General features: G+C 52.3%; 1 protein-coding gene across 1 annotated transcript in view; it reads right to left on the minus strand.

Annotated features, from left to right (window-relative positions):
- Nucleotides 1-580: 580 nt before the first annotated feature.
- STK32C (serine/threonine kinase 32C) overlaps nucleotides 581-19,751 on the minus strand; it is a 64,216-nt gene continuing 45,045 nt past the window's right edge. Inside the window, exons 3-12 of the mRNA XM_083866546.1 lie at nucleotides 8,460-8,611; nucleotides 6,330-6,503; nucleotides 5,864-5,901; nucleotides 5,089-5,178; nucleotides 4,230-4,333; nucleotides 4,022-4,138; nucleotides 2,491-2,616; nucleotides 2,211-2,342; nucleotides 1,508-1,575; nucleotides 581-719 (exon numbers count right to left, since the gene is read on the minus strand). Coding sequence (XP_083722672.1) covers nucleotides 596-719; nucleotides 1,508-1,575; nucleotides 2,211-2,342; nucleotides 2,491-2,616; nucleotides 4,022-4,138; nucleotides 4,230-4,333; nucleotides 5,089-5,178; nucleotides 5,864-5,901; nucleotides 6,330-6,503; nucleotides 8,460-8,611 — 1,125 coding nt within the window. The 3' untranslated portion in view covers nucleotides 581-595. The remainder of the gene's footprint in view (nucleotides 720-1,507; nucleotides 1,576-2,210; nucleotides 2,343-2,490; nucleotides 2,617-4,021; nucleotides 4,139-4,229; nucleotides 4,334-5,088; nucleotides 5,179-5,863; nucleotides 5,902-6,329; nucleotides 6,504-8,459; nucleotides 8,612-19,751) is intronic.

Below are 19,751 nucleotides of genomic sequence, written 5' to 3' on the forward strand. Positions count from 1 at the left end.
GAGGCTCCCAGGAGCTGGTCCCAGAGGGGCTGCTCTGGCTTGCACAGGGATTGCCCATCCCCAGAGCAGCACTTGTGAATGGGGAATGCCAAAGTCAAACACACACCACCTCTTGGCCTTCCTCCCTGCTCCGTGTCTCTCCCCATGGCACCCAAGGACATGGCTTCTCTCCCTGTCCTCTCACTGCATTAAAAACGTGTAGATCAGCAACCTGACATTAAAACAGAAAGACTAAATAAGTTGATCTGCTCCCCTGACAAGTTGCATAGGCCGTGTCTTCCCCCGACAGGCAGCCATGGTGCCGGGCTGGCCATCCATGGCCCGGGAGGGCAGTCCTGTGGGAACTCGGGTGTGCTCCAGCCCTCGGGGGAGCTGGGCTGGCCATCCATGGCCCGGGAGGGCAGTCCTGTGGGAACTCGGGTGTGCTCCAGCCCTCGGGGGAGCTGGGCTGGCCATCCATGGCCCGGGAGGGCAGTCCTGTGGGAACTCGGGTGTGCTCCAGCTCTCGGGGGAGCTGCCGGCGCTGTCCGCGGCGGGCTCGGTGCTGAGCGCCCCTGAGGGCGGGTGAGGGCGGGCCTGGCCCGGCGGCCCCGGCTTAGCTGCTGCCCGAGGAGCACACGGAGCTGCACATGTGCAGGGGCTCGGCCTCACCCTCCGCCTCCTCGGTGGTGTCGGAGGCGGACACGGACTCGCTGGGCGGCTCCTGGCTCTTCTTTAGCCTGTGGGAGCGGAGGAGCCGGGGGTTACACAGCTGTGCCCGGGCAAACGGCCCCAGCGCTGGGCAGGGTGCAATGAGCCCCGGGGCCCGCTCACTGCCCTACGGAGAACAAGGAGTCCTCCCAGAGCTCACAAACGGGTCATGACAGAGCCCAGGGATCAGAAAACCACCCTGAGCTGCTCTGAAATGCCCCAGGACAGCCTGCAAGGCTTCAGCCCACCCAGACCTCGGCCACAAGTACCCAGAGCACAGCCAGGCTCCTGCCAGCCCCTCCTGCACAGAGCCTGCCCCACTCTCTGCTCATGGACCAGACAGCCCCAACCTGGGCAAGCAGTGGCTTTAATCCAGCACTTCTGCTCCCTGCTTATTCCCACCAGGGACTTTTCCAACTTTACTGATCTTATGAATCTATTATATGTATTAAAGACCTCCACAATCATTGAGTCCAACCATCCTCACCTTCATTTCCCAAAGCATCATCTGTTAAAAGCAGGATGGGAGGAGGTGCCATGGGGGAATGGAAGCAGTGTCACACACACACGTTAAATCCCAGAAGACTCTCTACAGCATATTTTATTTAATTGCAGTTAATAATCCCTGATCTTGCTTCCCTTTGTGGCCAGAACCATTTTTCAAACACAGGCAGCACCTGAGCTCCTCTGCTGGCAGCAGTCACCTGGGGCTAAGCCAGCAGCAAGGTGTTCCTGGCTGTCAGGCACTGGCACTGATTCCTAAGGGAAGTCAGAAAAAGGAGTATTTTTCCCTAAACAAAGCACCCCACACACTTACTTCTCTCTGTTGAAGATGACAAAGTCCTGCTGGATAGCTTCAAGGCATTCCTGGAGATAGTCATTTTCCTATTGAAGAAAAACAAAACATGCATAAGCAGCCCCTTTTGCATCTCATCACTGCCTGCAGCCCCCTGCACTCCCAGCTGTTGCAGGAGCCCCCACCCCCCTGAACCTCAGCCCAACAGCTGTAAGCAGCAGGGCTGGCTGCTACATGGCTTTCACCAGGGGTGTGTGCCATCCATGGCAGCCGTTTTCCATAAAACACAGATCACACTGTTCCTGACACAAACATAACACATTTATCCTGGTATCCCGTATTTTGGGAGTGCTGTCAGCCCAAAGGAAGCACAGGGAGCATGGGGAGAGCCCAGCACACAGCCCACGAGTGGGAGTCCCTGCAAAGGCACACAGCAGCTGCTGCCTTGTGCCCAGGCTCGCAGTCCTGGGGCTGTGCAGGGACAGAGGCTGAACACACCAAGCTGCCCGGATCTCTGCTGCTCATTTCACTTTCCAAAGTACCCACTACTGTGAAAGTTTGGTCAACCTTCCATAAGAGGAATATGTGGTTGTTGAAACTACTCCAATGGGCAAATGTTTTCATCAACATAAACCCGTGGTTCCCGCAGTGTGGCAGTGACAGCTGCAATACCCAGCCAAATCCAGCCTTTTCCCAGCTGGATGTTACCCCAGGGAGCACATACAGACTGGGAGCTGTCTTTGCTGTTATCCCTTGACTTGTTCTTTGCGAGCCTCTTCTTCTTCTTGTGCAGGGGTCTTGACTCCAGGATCATCTCCTCCAGCTCGAAGGTGGGGTCGCAGTGCAGGCGGCCCTTCTGCCAGGACATACGACACGACTCGCATCAGGCACAGCACAGACTCAGAAACCACTGCCCCCTCAGAAAAGCTCTGCTCTCACAGTGGTTCCTCCAGCCTGAGGGGCAGCCCCTGCTCGAGGTGGGGACACAGGTCACTCCTACTCACGTTGGGAACAAAGCCCGGCTCCACGCGCTTCTCACACACATCGCTCCAGACCACGCCGGACAGGTGAGCTGAGGCCTGGATGTGGGCCAGGCAGGAGAAGCGATGCTCAGGATTCACTGTCAGCAGCTGGGGAGGGAAAAGCATTGGTGATAAAGCATCTGGGGTTTTTCTGCCAGAACAAGAAGACAAGGCACCCAGCAGCAGCCTGCCTGGGCCAGCTGCAGTGGTTTGGCCATGCCAAGGAGCCTTTCTGCTTCGGGAAATAGATAACTTACTGCAGGAAAAATGCCTAAGAAAATGTTCTGCAGGTGCCCCAGCGCTTCAGGGGAACATGGGGGTCCCCTCCCGGCTGAGGGGGCTGCTGGCACATTCCTGGTGAGAGGCTGGAGTCCCTGGGAGCCCGGCTACCCAGCAGATGGCAATGCAAACCTGCTGAATGCACTGCCGCAGCCGCTGCCAGCGATGCTGCTCCTCATTAAACTGAATCTAATTATGCAAATTACCCACCCAACATTAACTCATATCAGAGGCATTTATTTGCTGCCGGCACCGGCTGTATCTTTCCTACAGCAAACTCACCAGCTACTTTTCAGAGTACTCAAGCAAGCCAGAGCTAAACCAGCTGCCCAAAACATCCCAGCTTTCTCCAGCAGCAGCATGAGGAAAGCAGCAGAGCACTCCATAGAGCTGGAACGCCTGGCAGCTCTCACAACCCCATCAACTTTGAGCCTTCAGCCTCAAAGAACCAGCGAGAGGGAGCAGCCAGTGCTGCAGTGCAGCTCGTGGCTCCACCTCACCTGCCATCCCAGACAGCCCGTGCTGCCTTTACAGGTGACAGTGACATGGAAAGGATGAGATGCTGTTCTAGCCCAGCTGGGAATCTGACTGTCACCCCAAAATCAGCCTTTTTGCTTCCCTTGCGAAAAACATCGTGCATCTCATTGCAGGGATAATAAACACACAACACACATAATTAATCATAGAGTCCCAAAGTGGATTGGGCTGGAAACCCACCCAGTGTCATCTCTGCCATAGCAGGGACACCTCCCACTGTCCCAGGCTGCTCCAAGCCCCAGTGTCCAACCTGGCCCTGGACACTGCCAGGGATCCAGGGGCAGCCACAGCTGCTCTGGGCACCCTGTGCCAGGGCCTGCCCACCCTCCCAGGGAACAATTCCTGCCCAAGATCCCATCCAGCCCTGCCCTCTGGCACTGGGAAGCCATTCCTTGTATCCTGTCCCTCCACCTCTTGTCCCAAGTCCCTTTCCAGCTTTCTCCTGGAGCCCCTTTAGGCACTGGAAAAGGCTTTAAGGCCTCCCTGGAGCCTTCTCTTCTCAAGGCTTAATATCCCTAACTCTCCCAGCCTGTCTTGTATATTATCATTATTACTCTTATTATTCATTGTTTATTAATATGCTGATAATTTTCCAGCTAGTCCTGCCTGCACAGTAGCTGCCATCCAACCCAAGCCTGCCCCAGAAGGGCAATTCACCCCACAATTCCCGCAGCTCCACCCCAGAAGGGCCATTCACCTTCCGCAGCAGCGCGACCATTTCCTTGGACCAGGCTGAGGAGTACTGAACACTGACGGTGCTGAAGAGCTGCACCAGGGACTCCACGGGGTTGCTGGAGTGGATGTCGTATGGCCTCTGGGGACAAGAGCACAAAGGTGAGGCATTCCCTGTCCCTCTGGGCCAGCCAGAGCACACAACCCGCAGGCCGGGACGGCCAGAGCCCTACCCAGCCCCGCAGCAGCTCGTAGGCCATGATCCCCAGAGACCACCAGTCCACCTCGAAGGAATAGCCTGTCCCGCCGCTCAGGAAGGAATGGAAAATCTCCGGGGCTGAGCAGAAAGGGACAACAGGAAACAGGTTATTAACAGGTTCTCTGTTCCAGTATTTCGTGTAAGTCAGTGCACAGTGCTTACGGTGATTGCTCAGCACAGCTGAGGGGAGGCTGTGTGAGGCAGGGGGGCAGCAGCAGCCCTGTGCCTGCCCTCACTGGGAGCTGGGATGTCAGCCACCTGCAGGGACAGCCCTCCCAACACAGCACAGCACTACCATGGGGCCCCCAGAGACATCAAGTGCAGGGCTGGAGCCAGAGAGGGATGGGGAGTGCAGGATGGGATGGGGAGGGCAGGAGGAGGAGGGCAGGGTGGAATGGAGGGGACTGGACAGGATGGATGCAGAGGGCAGGACAGGACAGGACAGGACAGGACAGGACAGGATGGACTGCAGAGGGCAGGACAGGATGGACTGCAGAGGGCAGGACAGGATGGACTGCAGAGGGCAGGACAGGACAGGACAGGACAGGACAGGATGGACTGCAGAGGCCAGGACAGGACAGGATGGAGGGGATTGGACAGGATGGACTGCAGAGAGCAGGACAGGACAGGACAGGATGGGATGACATGCCAGCCCCGATGCCTTCACTCTGGGAGTTCCCTTCTTAAACAGTCAGGCTCTGCTGAAGGACTTGGCCATGGGCACCAATGTCCCAAATTAACCAGATGCCCTTGCCCCAGCCAGGGCCTGTCAGGCAGCATGTGCTGAGCACTTGAAATGTGGCACAGGCACGAGAGCAGCCATTGTTTCTTACCCATGTATGGCTTTGTCCCAGCCAATGCTGTCGCTCTTTCACCGTCCCTAATGATTGTTGCAATATTAAAATCTGTTAAATGGGCATGACCTTAAATAAAGACACATTTTAAGAAGAAATTAATGGCAGTGCAGTGGCAATGCAGAGTCAGAACACATTTGTTTCCTAAGCTTCTGCCCTCAGACAGGGTAGCACAGACACAGGCAGGTCAGGGTCAGATCCCATGGAATGGTCATAAAAGATCTCAAAGGTTTCCCAGAATTTGGGCTGGCCAGGTGATTAAAGGGTAGGGAGCTTTGAGTCTTGATTTTAAACCACACTTGGAGCTAGCCAGTAACCCCCAGCAGCTTCAGCACTGGCCAAATTACTCTGGCCAGAAGCTTCAGGAGTGAAAAAGACACCAGGGAAACACTATCACAGAACCACAGAATGTTTGGTTTGGAAGGGACTTAAAGATCATCTTGTTCCAAGCTCCTGCCATGGAGCTGCCACTAGACACGGGTGTTCCAAGCCATTGAAGCCACTGAACTGCAATGACTCCAAATTCCCAGGGCTGAAGTAGGACTGCCACCCCGTGCTGACCACAGCACACTGGACAGGCCAGCTGGGTGATCCTCTCCACATTAAAAAGCACAAGGATGTTCAGCCAAACATTATCCTGAGCAGGTTTTCCCACACTTTCTCCAGGTAAAAAGATGCCCAATACCCAGGACTATAAAGAATCTGTCCCTGGAATGAATGAGGGAGCAATCAGAGAGGAGCAGAGTGATCCTACCTTGTTCATCGAGGAGGATGTTATCTGGTTTTACATCTCTGGGAAAAGAAGGAAGATTACAGCAGATGGAATCTCGGTCAGACTAGGGATGAGACTCCATGACAAAAATCCTGCAACTGTTTATCTAGCAAACATTAGAAACAAATATAACAATAATACTCTAACATGAGGCAAGCCCCTTTATGATGGACTGGAAACACACTTTTCCTGGGCAACTTGGTGAAAAACTGGAGGCATTAGACTTGTTCAGGCCTCATCCCCAATGAAAAGGAATAACGGTACTGGGGATGTTTGTGTGAAGCCCTGGATGGCTTTAACACCTGCCCTGAAATGTTCAGCCTCCAGTGAAGCATCAGCCTCCCTCTGAGTGATTGGGGCAGGACCAGCATGGACAGCATGAGCCAGCCCAGGCCCAGCAGGGGCAGGACCCCCAGGCCCCACAGCAGCAGCAGAGCCCTGCAGTTACCTGTGGATTATGTGCTGACTCTGTAGGTAGTCCAGAGCCAGTGCCATCTCACAGATGTACAGTTTGACTGTCTCCTCAGTGAACTGAACATTCTGCTGCAGGTGATAGCGCAGGTCACCCCCCAGGAGCAGGTCCACCACCATGAACATGTCCTCCTCGTCCTGGAAGGAATACCTGTGGGACCAGGGAGCAGCTCAGCCTGAGGGGGCTCACAAAGCCAGCCAGGCTTCTCCCCTCTCCTAATCACACAGCTCCTGGGAGAACTGTAGATGGCCCAACTATAGGCACAGAGTCCCAGAACCGTTTGTGCTGTAAAACCCCTCTCAGACCATCGAGTCCAACCATTCCCAGCATTGCCAAGGCCACCACTGCCCATGTCCCCAGCTGCCACAACCACATGGATTTTAAATCCCTCCAGGGATGGGGACACCACCATTGCCCCGGGCAGCTTTGCCAGGGCTGAGCAGCCCTTTTGGATAGAAAATTGTCCCAAATATCCATCCTGAGCCTCCCCTGGCCCAGCCTGAGGCTGTTCCCTCTTCTCCTGTCCCTGTTCTCTGGGAGAAGAGCCCGACCCACCCCTCATCTGTCCCCTCCTGTCAGGGACTTGTGCAGAGCCACAAGGTCCCCTCTGAGCCTCCTTTTCTCCAGGCTGAGCCCCTTTCCTAGCTCCCACAGTGCTTCCTGGGGCTCCATTCCTTTCCCCAGCTTCGTTCCCTTCCCTGGACACACTCCAGCCCCTCAACAGCCCCTCAAGGTCCTTGCAGTGATGAGCCCGAAACTGAATTTGCAACTTTGCTGCTTGCATTTTTTGCAATCAAGCAAGTCTAGCTCAAGATGCTCGCTTGTTTTTTAAATCAATTCCTACACTAAGCAATGCTTCCCTGGAAGAGATGTCCCCCTGCTCACCCCATCACTGTCCCTGAGCAGCTGTGCCATGTCAGCCCACCAGCACAGAGCTCAGGCTCTGCCAGCCAGACACTTCAGAGAAACTTCACGTTTTCAACTGCAAACAATCTCATAAAACCTACTTAAAATACCTCAGCCTATCTTGAAGATGAATTGGAAAACACAACTGCTAATTTAACCAGATAAACCAGAAAAAGAGATTTATATTTACTGTGGAGTAAACCGCCTCTCTAAATCTGCCGTGGGTCCCACGGGAGACTGACAGCAGTGGGGATACACCAAAACAACGCTCATTGTTATATTTGGTGACTGCAGCTCCAAGGAAAGAGTATGTGGGATTGTATAATACTTATGAATCACTCACTTCTGCTCCCATCTTAAATGTAGGTTTATTCTAAAACTATGAGCCAAAAGAGTTTGCTATGAGAGCAAGTTCTCTCCAGAATTTAATTGCTTGTTGGGAAAAACATTTGCAATTGCTAAGAAACTGAAAAATATCAATATTAACTCAGTTGGCTATTCAGGAGCAATGGATCAACAAAACAAATGTGGCATATCACCTACTTCCATCACTTTGGGTATAAAACTTCCTCAATTTTTAGAAGTCTCCCCCTCCTTGCCAGCCTGGCACACATCCTGGAGTGGGAGGGGACCCTTCACTGGGCAGGAAGGCTGATAAAGGACAGAGCACCTGGAGCAGCAGGTCCCCAGGCCTCTGCCTAGGGCTCATCCCAAATTAACCAGCCACCCTAGGATATAATGCTCTACTTTCTAAAACTGTCAATTAGCTTTTCTTGCAAAATTTGATAATGATGCGTCTGAGCTCCAAAGGAATGTGTTTTATTTGGCCAGTGAGCATGATGCAAGGCACACCGAGGGGTGCTGGTGGGCTGAGGTGGATGTGGTAGTAGGGCAGATGAGACAGACTGCAGCCTTTGGCACTGGCACTGCCTAGACAGGATACATTTCACAGGCATTGCCAACTCAAGCCATTGGTTAGATTTCAACCTGATTTTAAGAGTGTTTCTTAAAATTAGACCCTAAATTGTTGCTCAGTAATGAGGATATTTCTGCCAGTGCACACACAGCGAAGTCGTTATTGAGCAACTTGAAATGTCACTATTTGTAGTGATGTGCTGCTGAAAACGCTATGGGAGCCCTTGGAATCATCAGATGTGTGGCTCTGCGAGCCCTGGAGGCACAGGGGAGGGAGCTGCTCACCAGAGATTCACCAGGAACACGTGCTCGATCTCCTGCAGGATCTCCAGCTCTCTGAAGACGTTGCGCACCTCGTCCCTCTCGATGCACTGCTGCTTGTTCATGTACTTCATGGCGTACATCTTCTCCGTGTCCCTCTTCTGCACGATGCACACCTGGGCGGGGAGGGGAAAACAGAGTCAGGAACACGTTCCACATCGTCATCTGCTGCTTTGGGAGCAGAAACCCACTCTGCTCAGCACCTCATCCCCCTCCAACATGCTTCATCCCGAGGCTGAGACTCGGCCCCTACGGACAGCAGCATCCCAGCTCCCAGTGCCGTGCCCGACTGGGGAGCGCACGGGCTTCGCTCCAGCCTGCTGGCCATCGGTAACTACAGCTGCCTCCAGGGCATGATGGCCGGCTCCGGAGAGCTTTTCCTACAATTGTGCCTGGGAGCTGTGCGAGAGACCTTTGGGCTCGCAGTCTCTGGATGGAAAGCGGCGCCAGGCAGCCGCAGGGCTCCCCTCCATCCTCGGCTCCCCGCTGCTCACAGCCGCTGCTGCCCGGCTCCGCGGGGCGGGTCTGACCTGCCCCGCACATCGCTGTGCTCCCCTAGGGGAAAAGAATCCCCTGGGGTCAGCAAAAAGAGACTAAAACGCGAATTTGTTACGATAACAACCAGAGGGATGCCCCGGGAGTGTCCCGGAGGCCGCTGGGCTGCCCTGGCGCCTCCCTCAGCCCCGCTAATGACACCGCAATTACCGAGGTGACTGTTCTTGAGAGAGCTAATTAGCTATCACAGTAACTATTTTTAAACGAACTACTGGCGTGTCTACATCTGCTATAATTAGGTCTGCCCTCTGTTAATTATCAGACGTGGCGGTAATTAGGATGAGCTGGGTCCGTTCCCCGGGCAGGGAGCGGGTCCCGCTCACACCGTGCGGAACCAGGGAAGGGAAGGGCTGCGGCTGGCAGGGAACCGCAGACAGGTGGGAGCCGCGAACGCTCCGCGCCTCTAAACGGTGCCATTAATAACCATTTGCAAGCGCTAATGGTGCTCGGTGTAATATCATCGAGGACACGCTGCCGCAAGGAGGTGACAAAATAATGGGTGGTTATCGTTAGCCCGATAAACCCCCCAATTAGCGATGCACAGGAATTACCAGGATTGTTTGCCGCCGTCGTTACAGTTCCGGTGAGAGCTGAAAATCAGCTGTTGCCATAACTCTGCACACCTCAGAGCTCACATTAAGGGCACTCCGTGGGCAGAGTGACCTGAGCTGTTTCCCTGCGTCTGCACCCCTCCGGTGCCGATGGGCGAGCAGAGCCCATCAACTCCAGCTGCCAGGTACAAAACATAAGGGAAAACCTTCTTCATGCAAACTTAATAATAATAATAAACGACCTACCACAATGCACGCTACCAGCAGGATCCAGCCCCTGCCTAGAGCAGGCTGAATTTGTTGTACGTTCAATAAACCAGGCAAAAATAACTTTGTGTTTTATAAATTCTTTGAGCAGCAAAGCCCTAACAATTTTCCTTTAAAATTATGGTCATTGCTGTAGAACTTCTCTGAAAACGATCCTCTGGGTAACTACCATCAAGGCACTGAGCAACAATCTCTCCTGATGTCAGTTTATTCCACATTATTGCTGAAAGCTCGTTAATTTCTAGGTGGTTATTTTTTTTTTTTTTTAGGTTGTGACTTGCTGTACCTTAATGAGTATTGCATGTTATTCTGATGTCATTTGCCTCTCGTTTCTCCACAGTGAAAATGGGAGCCCGGCATAATAAATGAGAAAATGATGAAAACTTCATGTACTCTGTAATTATGATGAACAGTTTCCTGCAATGGAACAGCATCACCTCCACACACAGCAGTACCAGTCCCGGGCACTCTGGAAATGTTTGTTTTCTGATTTCTGGGGGGTAAGTGGATGTCAGTGGAGAGGCCCTTCCTGCAGCCAAGCCCATGGAAGGAGTGGGGGCTGCCCTGTGCCTGCGGGCTGCCAACGGCACAGTGATTCCCATGGACACAGTGAACTCCTCGGGCACAGTGAGGCCCACGGGCACAATGAGCACCATGGGAACAGTGAATCCCATGGGCACAGTGATCCCTATGGGCACAATGATCCCTATGGGCACAGTAAATCCCCTGGGCACAATGAACCTCACAGGCACGGTGAATCCCCACAGGCACAATGAACCCCATGGGCACAGAGAGCCCCCCAGGCAGAGTGATTCCCATGGGCACAGTGATCCCACAAGTACAGTGATCCCCACAGGCACAGTGATCCCCACGGGCACAGTGAACCCCCCAGGCACAGTGATCCCCACGGGCACAGTGAGCCCCATGGGCACAGTGATTCCCACGGGCACAGTGATCCCACAAGTACAGTGATCCCCACAGGCACAGTGAACCCCCCCAGGCACAGGGAGCCCCACAGCTGATGGACAGCAGGGCAAGGGCACTGTGTCTGCCCCGCTGCCATCCCCAGGCACTGATCACACTACACCGCCCTTACTTGGGGTCTAACTCGAGTCAAACCAACACCAGGACCGGAGCTGGTGCTGCCTGGGCTGGGCTCAGACACTCAGTGCCCCTTGTCACAGGCAGCAGCCACTCCTAATGTGCTCCTGCTTATAGAAACGCATCAATGTGCTTGTGTGCCTCCAAAACCTCAGGGACACAAGACATGTCTTTTTCTTTTTGTGCTTCTCCGTTCATGCATCTGTTCCTGGGGAAGGAATAAACATCCATTTGGTCACAAGTCAAGAGTGCATCTTTTAAATTAATCCATCTTCAGGCAAGTCTACAATTCGGAGCAAGGCAAGAAGCAGAAATGACTCTGTCCTCATTCTGCACAATGCAGCCGCACAAAGGGAATGGTTGGTGGTTAAATACAGCCATTAGGAAAACGAGTGGAACGGAGCCAGCCCTGCCAGGCAGAAGGCGGGCAGCAGCTGGGAGCGAATTGCTCAAGACACGGTACAAAAAAGCTTTCCCAGAGCCCCAGTACCCCGAGCACTCCCGTGCAGCTGCCCCTCACCCAGGGAGGGCTGGAGCTCCCACCCACGGTTCCAGCAGGGACAGGGGCTTGTGACACTCTCAGGCCTGCTTCATCTCACGGGTGAGACAGTGACAGCACCTATACTGTCACTGTGACCACACCTGTACTCTAACAGTGACAGCACCTATACTGTCACTGTGACCACACCTGTACTCTAACAGTGACAGCACCTATACTGTCACTGTGACCACACCTGTACTCTAACAGTGACACCACCTGTACTGTCACAGTGACACCTGTACTGTCACTGTGACCACACCTGTACTGTCACTGTGACCACACATGTACTGTCACGGTGACACCACCTGTACTGTCACAGTGACCACACCTGTACTGTCACTGTGACCACACCTGTGATGTCACTGTGACCACACCTGTGATGTCACTGTGACCACACCTGTGATGTCACAGTGACACCTGTGCTGTCTCAGTGACCACACCTGTACTCTCACAGTGACACCTGTACTGTCACCCCAGCTGGCAGCTCATCTGAATCCCTACACTTCCCAGCCTGGCACACTGCCTCAAGTGGGCTCTGCCTTTTCTCCCTTAGAAATCCAATAACTTCGTGCCCTGCTGCTTCTGAAGGAATTCATCAGGCTGAAATCCCAACTCAGATGAGAAGTCACCTAATCATTTAATAGCATGTAGTGACTCAGCCTGGTTATATAGGGGCAGTACAGTTTTCCTGGGCTCAGACAAAGTGCGTGGCTGCATTCTGGGCAGGATCCATGCAGCTGGTAAATGGTGGGCATTGCTCCACCTTGGCTACACAAAGACCTTGTTTCCTTCTGCACATGCAGAGGTCACCCAGAGTGAAGGTACTCATGACCCCCTGAGGGACGTCACTGTCACGGCTCGTGCACAAACCCACAGCTGACTCAGGGATCTGTCTTTGGGTCTGAACAGGGAGCAGTGGGTTTCCTTCTTGAATTTCTCCTTTTTTGGCTTCTGCCTCTGTAAGACAAGAACAATGCCCTGTAATCCCTCCACACACAGACACAGTTGACTGCAACTCAGAGCAGCGGGGACATTTCAGCATACGAGCCTGGATTTCACTCTTTTTTTAACTCTGTTTTCAGAGCAGAGTCAAGGCTTAGAGTCAGCCAACACTACACACCTACATCAAACACCTTAATCCCACCCAGTTCTGAACCGTGGCCAGACACTGCTTTGGTTTATAAAAATGCTTATTTGCAGTGGTTGCACCTTGCCCACATGTATTGATTTCTGCTCCAGCTCCTGCTGGGTATTTATCCCTCCCTGTTTCCCCCAATACCTATAGAACCGCCATTTACCAGAAAGGTTGAAATTTGAAATGCAGAGCATTAACATTCAATTGCCCATGGCACTCAGAAGCATCAGCAGGCTTTGGGACTGCGTGGGGAAAGAAGCCTCTGCTGTGGGGGAAGCACAGCAGCAGCCTCATGGGGTGTGGGGAAATGGGATATTTGCAGCCCCTGGAGCAGGAAGAATAGTCTTGCATTCTGAAGGACCTGAAGCAGTGAGAATGGCACTTACCAGGATGTAGAAACAGCTCGAGCTTTTTTGACAACTGATTTCACTTTTGAACACTAAATTTTACTCTGGAGACACACTGCAAGGGCAAGGACAGGCTGGACAATTGTGTTCACTGGTTTCCTGAGCTTGTTGAGCAAAGAGTAAAGCAGGTGAGAAAGGCTTTACTGCACATATCCACTGCTGAAAGGATAACCTCAATATTGACTTCTAATAAGTTCATCTCCTTTAGCGAAGTTTTCCTTGAATGGCTCAGCTCTTACACCAAGACAACATTCACTTTTTCCAGGGTTTTCATCCTTTAGAAAGTGGCTGGAGGGAAAGCTTTGTCACCCAGCATTCCCAGACCCCCTCTACTTTGCTCTTGTACCAAGAACTGCAGGCAGAATCTTGACAATTATTGATTAAAAAACTATATTAAATCATTTAAACCCTCAGCTGCTCTCAGGAAAGCTGCAAACAGGGATCACACTGTTCTGGACATGGCCACAGCTGCATAGGACACAGAACTACTTTCCCCTGGCATTCAAATGCATCTTTGTATCCATCCTGTATTGTGATGGTGCTGTTGGCAATTAAAATACAACTCTTCCCTGGCAATTAGCATCTGTGTAATACTGGTAATCAAAAAGTTCATAATAATATGTTCTACAATCCTCACAAATATGAAGGACAAAATCAGCTAATCAAATGGTTTTTAGGCGTAGCCAAGAGAACAAAGCCTAGAGCTGCCTCGCAGGTGTATCTGCAGTGACATAATTCAGTATCAGGATTCATGAAGTGCAGGAACCAGGGGAACAGCTGGAGGAAACTCTGCTGGAAACATCTCCCACAGGTACCCCCAGGAGCAGCTCCCCTACACGAGCAGGCCCAGAGGGAGCACACAGCCCCTCAAGGATGCTGCTGGTCCTTCAAGGGGCTCCCCCTTCCACAATGCTGACCCAGAGCTTGGAGCCATGAGAGACTGGAACACTGAGGGCTGCCAGCACCTGCAGGAGCCTGTGCAGCCCCTCTCCATCCCTTCAGGGCTGGGCCTGGGAGGGAGCTCTGGGCACGGCAGATCCTTTTTTACCTACCCTTACTGGGCAAGGGCTCCACTAACACTCACAGGGACCTGTGGCACCAGGTCCTGGGCTGGGGCTGCAGCTGCACACAACCCACAACTGCCCATGATTGACAGTGACACCCACCCCACAACCTGCCCCTGACAGTGACATTCACCCCACAGCCTGCCTGTGATAGTGACAGTGACACTCACCCCACAACCTGACCCTTACAGTGACACTCACCCCACAGCCTGCCCCTGACAGTGACATTCACCCCACAGCCTGCCTGTGATAGTGACAGTGACACTCACCCCACAACCTGACCCTTACAGTGACACTCACCCCACAGCCTGCCCCTGACAGTGACATTCACCCCACAGCCTGCCTGTGACAGTGACACTCACCCACAACCTGACCCTTACAGTGACACTCACCCCACAGCCTGCCCCTGACAGTGACATTCACCCCACAACCTGCCCGTGACAGTGACACTCACCCCACAACCTGACCCTGACAGTGACACTCACCCCACAACCTGCCCGTGACAGTGACACCCCACAACCTGACCCTGACAGTGACACTCTCCCCACGCTCAGCAAAGACATGTAACTGTAACCCTGTCTGATCCTGAATAAAAAACTTACTTCAAATCAATCAAAACCCTCCCCTGCTTGCCTGTGCAGGTTTTGAAGCAGCTCTGACAGCAGAGTCCCTGGCAGTGCTCCTCTCAGCTGTTACCTGCAGCACACAAAGACCCCTCTGCAGGACCAGGACATCTCCTGCTATTCCCACAGCCACCTTTCCATGTGCCACTGTTCCAGCCCAGGGGACACAGACATGTGGGGGCTGCTGGCTGTGACAACAGCACTCCTCAGCATGTCCATCCAGCTCACACAAGCACGGACTCACAGAAGGGTTTGGGTGGGAAGGGAGCTCAAAGCCCACCCAGTGCCACCCCTGCCATGGGCAGGGACACCTCCCACTGTCCCAGGCTGCTCCAAGCCCCAATGTCCAACCTGGCCTTGGGCACTGCCAGGGATCCAGGGGCAGCCACAGCTGCTCTGGGCACCCTGTGCTAGGGCCTCCTCATTCTCACAGGGAAGAATTTCTTCCCAGTATGCCATTTCAATGTCTGAAGTTGCAGTGGTAGCCAAACAAGTGTGACCCTCAGGAGCCATGCTCTCAGTACAAAGTTATCAGCTCAACAAATCTGCCTTCACATCTCTAAGTGCTGATTTTGTTTCTGTTTCCAGACACCTTGCCACATTTCACTCCTTAAGATATTTTTCATGGAGCCTTACAACTTTAGGTTTTCCCTGCTGAAAAGCTGTGCTTTTCCACAGGATTGATGGATTTGTTTGTCAGAACACCATAAATCATTAAAATCTCTTTTATGCAGCACTGCTGTTTGCTGCAGCCAAGTTGTAACAGCAGCTGATGAAACTTTTATTCACAGCAAGCCTGTTGGTGTTTCCAGGTCGTGTCAACACTTCCATAAAAAAATATCTCTCTCAGTTTATTATGCTAGAGCCAAAAAAGTCTTCTGACCCAAAATAACACCTGCTGTTCCCCACAGCACTTCAGTGTGCTGTGTATCAGAGGATCACAGAATCCCAGACTGCTCTGGGTTGGAAGGGAGCTCAAATCCCACCCAGTGGCACCCCTGCCATGGCAGGGACACCTCCCACTGTCCCAGGCTGCTCCAACCTGGCCTTGGGCACTGCCAGGGATCCAAGGCAGCCACAGCTGCTCTGGGCAATCTCAGCAGCTTCAATGTGGAGTCCTAAGGATGTGTTCCTGTGCTTCTGTGCAGGTGCATGGCCCTCCCTGATCTCAGCAGAGATCTCTTAGTGTGGATCTATGTCCCCTCAAGGTGTGCCCAAAGCAAACCATGTGTGCAGGTTTGGAGTGGCCCAAAACACGGGCAAAGCTAAGGTTGTCCATGGTTTTTAGTTTCTTTTTTCCAGAATGAGCCTTCTTCTGCCTTGCTCACACAAATGGGACAACCAGCCCACTGAAACTATGTCAGGAAAGTTCTCCTCCTTGGTATCCTGCAAATGAGGCTGGGGCCTTCCAGCTGGTGTCTATCAGGGAACATTTCCTAATTTCCCTGCAAGAAATCATGGAAGAGGGCTGCAGAATGTTATCTACAGGCCCTGAGTCCTGTGATTTAATGCAATTTAAGGTGGTTTAGAGTAAGCATTTCCCTTTAATGTCACACTGAGAAAATAAGGTCCCATCAGACATTAAGCAGATGTTTCTGTAATTGAGTTTGGATATGGGGGATTATTTGACTTGAAGCTCCAAAGCACGTGTAGATTTCTTTTCCTCGGGAGAGACACTAATCCAAACAAACAAGGAGAAACTGATGAAGTCACAGCAGAGAATCCTAAAGAACAAAAAGGAAAGAGTCCTTACTTGTCCTGGTTCTCCACCTCTCCCCCTGCACCTGGCTGAGCAGCCCCATCACCAGCCAGACACCCCAAACCTGGTGTCTTCACTCAGTGTTCAAACAAAAATCTGGACATTTGGGATCATCCTTTGGCCACAGCCCTGAGCACATCTCTGGTGAGGATTTGCTGACCTCCAGGCCATGGAGCAGCCCCCTGGGGAGGCTCCTTGGGGACAGGGGCTGTGCTTGCACCGTGAGGAGAGCAGGGAGGAGGACAGCCCAGGAGATGTGTTCTGGAGCTGTCACACTGCCTACAGAAAGGCTGTTAGGCACCTACATTTCTGTCTGGCTTAATCACATGCTCAGAGATCTCTGCTGGGCTTTTCTTTTTCAATAATTAAAGCAGAATGATGAAAACTCAGACCAACCTGCAGAGATCCCTGAAGACACCGTGACCCATCTTTCTGCCGTTTGGATGGATCCAGCCCTGGATCCAGCATTTCCTCCAGCTCAGCAGCACTCCACAGATTTACATCCTGGGCCCCTGTGCAGAACCACAGCTAACGAGCACTGTCTGAATAAACTGTGCAATGTTTCCCTGTGGGTGACGTGCATTTTGAGTTATGTCTAGTATTTGGAGCCATCTCTCCTTATGGCCATGGCTACACTTCTGTGATAGGCTGGTTAAAGAGGCAAAATTAATTTTTTTTAGCCACATATTTGACAGATATTGGGAACAGAAAGAAATCTAATTACTTCCAATGAAGATTGGAGGGCCTTATTTAATCTCTGAACATAAATTGATGTTGAAGTTCCCTGACCCCAGGGCAAGAACACTGGCTGTGCTATTTTGAAAAGCCTCATCACTCATGGTGATCCAGCCCTGACGGGCACTGGCATCGAGAGCCAGGTGGCCCCCAATGTCCTGGTTTGTGCTGCTACCACAACACGCCCCCAGGCACCAAAGCTTCCCTTCTGTGCTAAAGGAAACAAACACAGCTCTTTCTCTTTGGCCAAGAAAGCAGGGGATACTTGTGTTTCACAGTGCAGAACCCTCCAAAGGAATCAAAGCCACTTGCAGCCAAACACTGGATTTTCCCTTGGCAGAAGCTTGCTCCACTGAGCTGGGGTTTACCACCAGGCTGCACAAAGGGAGCAGCCCTGGGAGGGAGCCTGTGGAAGCTGGGGAGGTGGAGATCCCTGCAGAGGGAGGGCACAGGGGCTGTGCTGTGCCTGGACACACAAACCCCCTGCTCCTCCTGGCTGCTCTCCTTCCCCCATCACTGCAGCTACCCCAGCACCCAACCCCACTGTCACTGCCTGTCCCCACGGAGCCTTCACAAGCTTCACAAGCCTTCCTATCAAATCTACCAAACAGCATTTTACTGCCTCAGGTTACCAAAATAAAGAAATGTGCTTTATATTTCTCCATATTTCTAGGGATGGGACTCCTCTGCCCAGGAACACTGGAAATCTCACAATCATGGAATCACAGGATGCCTTGGGTTGGAAGGAACCCTAAATCCCATCCAGTGCCACCTCTGCCATGGCAGGGACACCTTCCACTGTCCCAGGCTGCTCCAGGCCCCACTGGCCTTGGGCACTGCCAGGGATCCAGGGGCAGCCACAGCTGCTCTGGGCAGCAATCTTAACTTCTCCGACAAGCCCAAAGATCATAGCAGGGGCTAAAATCGAGTTTCAGAGGAGAGCAAAGCTGACCTGAGAGCCCAAGGGTGCAGCAGCAGCCCAGAGCTTTGTGAAGGGCACCCAAGGGACACAATCCCCCCATGGTGAGGGGAGGCTGAAGCTCTGCATCCTGGCAAAGAGCTCACAGCTCTGGTCCTGCTGGCACCCTGGGTTGGTGCTGGGAAACCTTCAGCAGGGTTTGGTTCAACTGCACCACTTGCTGTACATGAGCAGAGAAGTATTTCATACTGCATTGCCCTTTGTTGAGAGGAATTTTTAGCACTTACTTTTAAAAACAATTTTTAAATCAAAAGTAATAATACGGCGCAACAATCTGACTGCAACTCCTCGAGAGAACGACAGGAACAGAAGGAATCTCGGTGGATTTTGGACAGAAATAGTAAGTAAACGGGAGGTGAGGGTGGAAAGCAGAGACACAAAAGGCTTCTGTTCAATAAACATGGTTTCTTTTCATGCTCTTCTTTCTTTAAAAAATCTCATGGGCTTACAGTCCAGAATGTTTTCTGAAGGGAGGTAGAATCCCTGACCATACAGATAAAACATAGTCTATACCAAATGTGATGGGTCAGTAAGAATAAAAAAAATTTTAAGAAAAAAAATGAGAAAAACCAATTTGAAATTGTCAAAGTGATCCTGTACTTACAGTTTTATTTCAGAGAACAAAATGGCCAGTTGGTACGAAAATGGAAAGCACTAAATTTAGAATCTGTCAACATTTTCACTCCTGATATTTTAATTTTATGGAACTTTTGAAACAGACGTGATTTTGCCATGCACATTACATAAATAATGATGTCCATGCCTTTTCAGCAGGTAACCGTCACTGGACTGCACCTGAGAGCCCCTCACCCTGGGCTTGGCAACAGCATCACCCATGGAGAGAGCAGGGGGAAGGAACCCAAACCCACCAAAAATCCCACCCTAATCCCCGTGCTGCTCACAAACATGTTCTGAATTTCCTGGCTGTTTTCTCAGGGGCCCTTTGCAGTGACAGCCTGAGCAGCCTGACCTTTCCCTGGCCCATCCTCCAGTGCCCTGTTTCCCCAGCACTGAGAATGGTGCTGAGCACAGAGATGCATCAATAGAGACAGAGAGAGGAGGTGCCATGAGAATTTCCCTTTCCAGTCTCTCCCTCCCAAATCAATCCATCAGTCTGGGGCAGAGGAGGGGGCGTGTAGCAGAGGGCACAGCTCCCTGGAGAGCTCTCTGGTTCTGGGGAGCAGGGCTCTGAGCTCCCAAACACACCTGGGGTGTGGGGGCTCCCTGCCAAGGACCTCCTCAGCTGGAGGAGACACCCAGCCCTCCACAAAACCTTCCTGATCCACCTCTAAAGGTCCATCCCACAACAGCTTTTCCCACATCCTTGTCTTGCCCATCTCCACAGCCCACCACCATCTGGGAAACAAGGTAGATCACCACCTCAGAAGACAAGAAAAGAGGCAGTTACAAAGGAAAAAGGCTGGCAGGAAAACTGGGAGGGATAAAAGCAGCTGGTGTGCCCATCACTGCCCAGCAAGCCTGGCCCACACCAAGTGGTGGCACTGCCCTGGCTCCAGGTGCCCAGCACGGGCTGCAGGT

This window comes from Zosterops lateralis (genome assembly GCF_965231275.1).
Source record: "Zosterops lateralis genome assembly, chromosome: 8".
NCBI lineage: Eukaryota > Metazoa > Chordata > Aves > Passeriformes > Zosteropidae > Zosterops > Zosterops lateralis.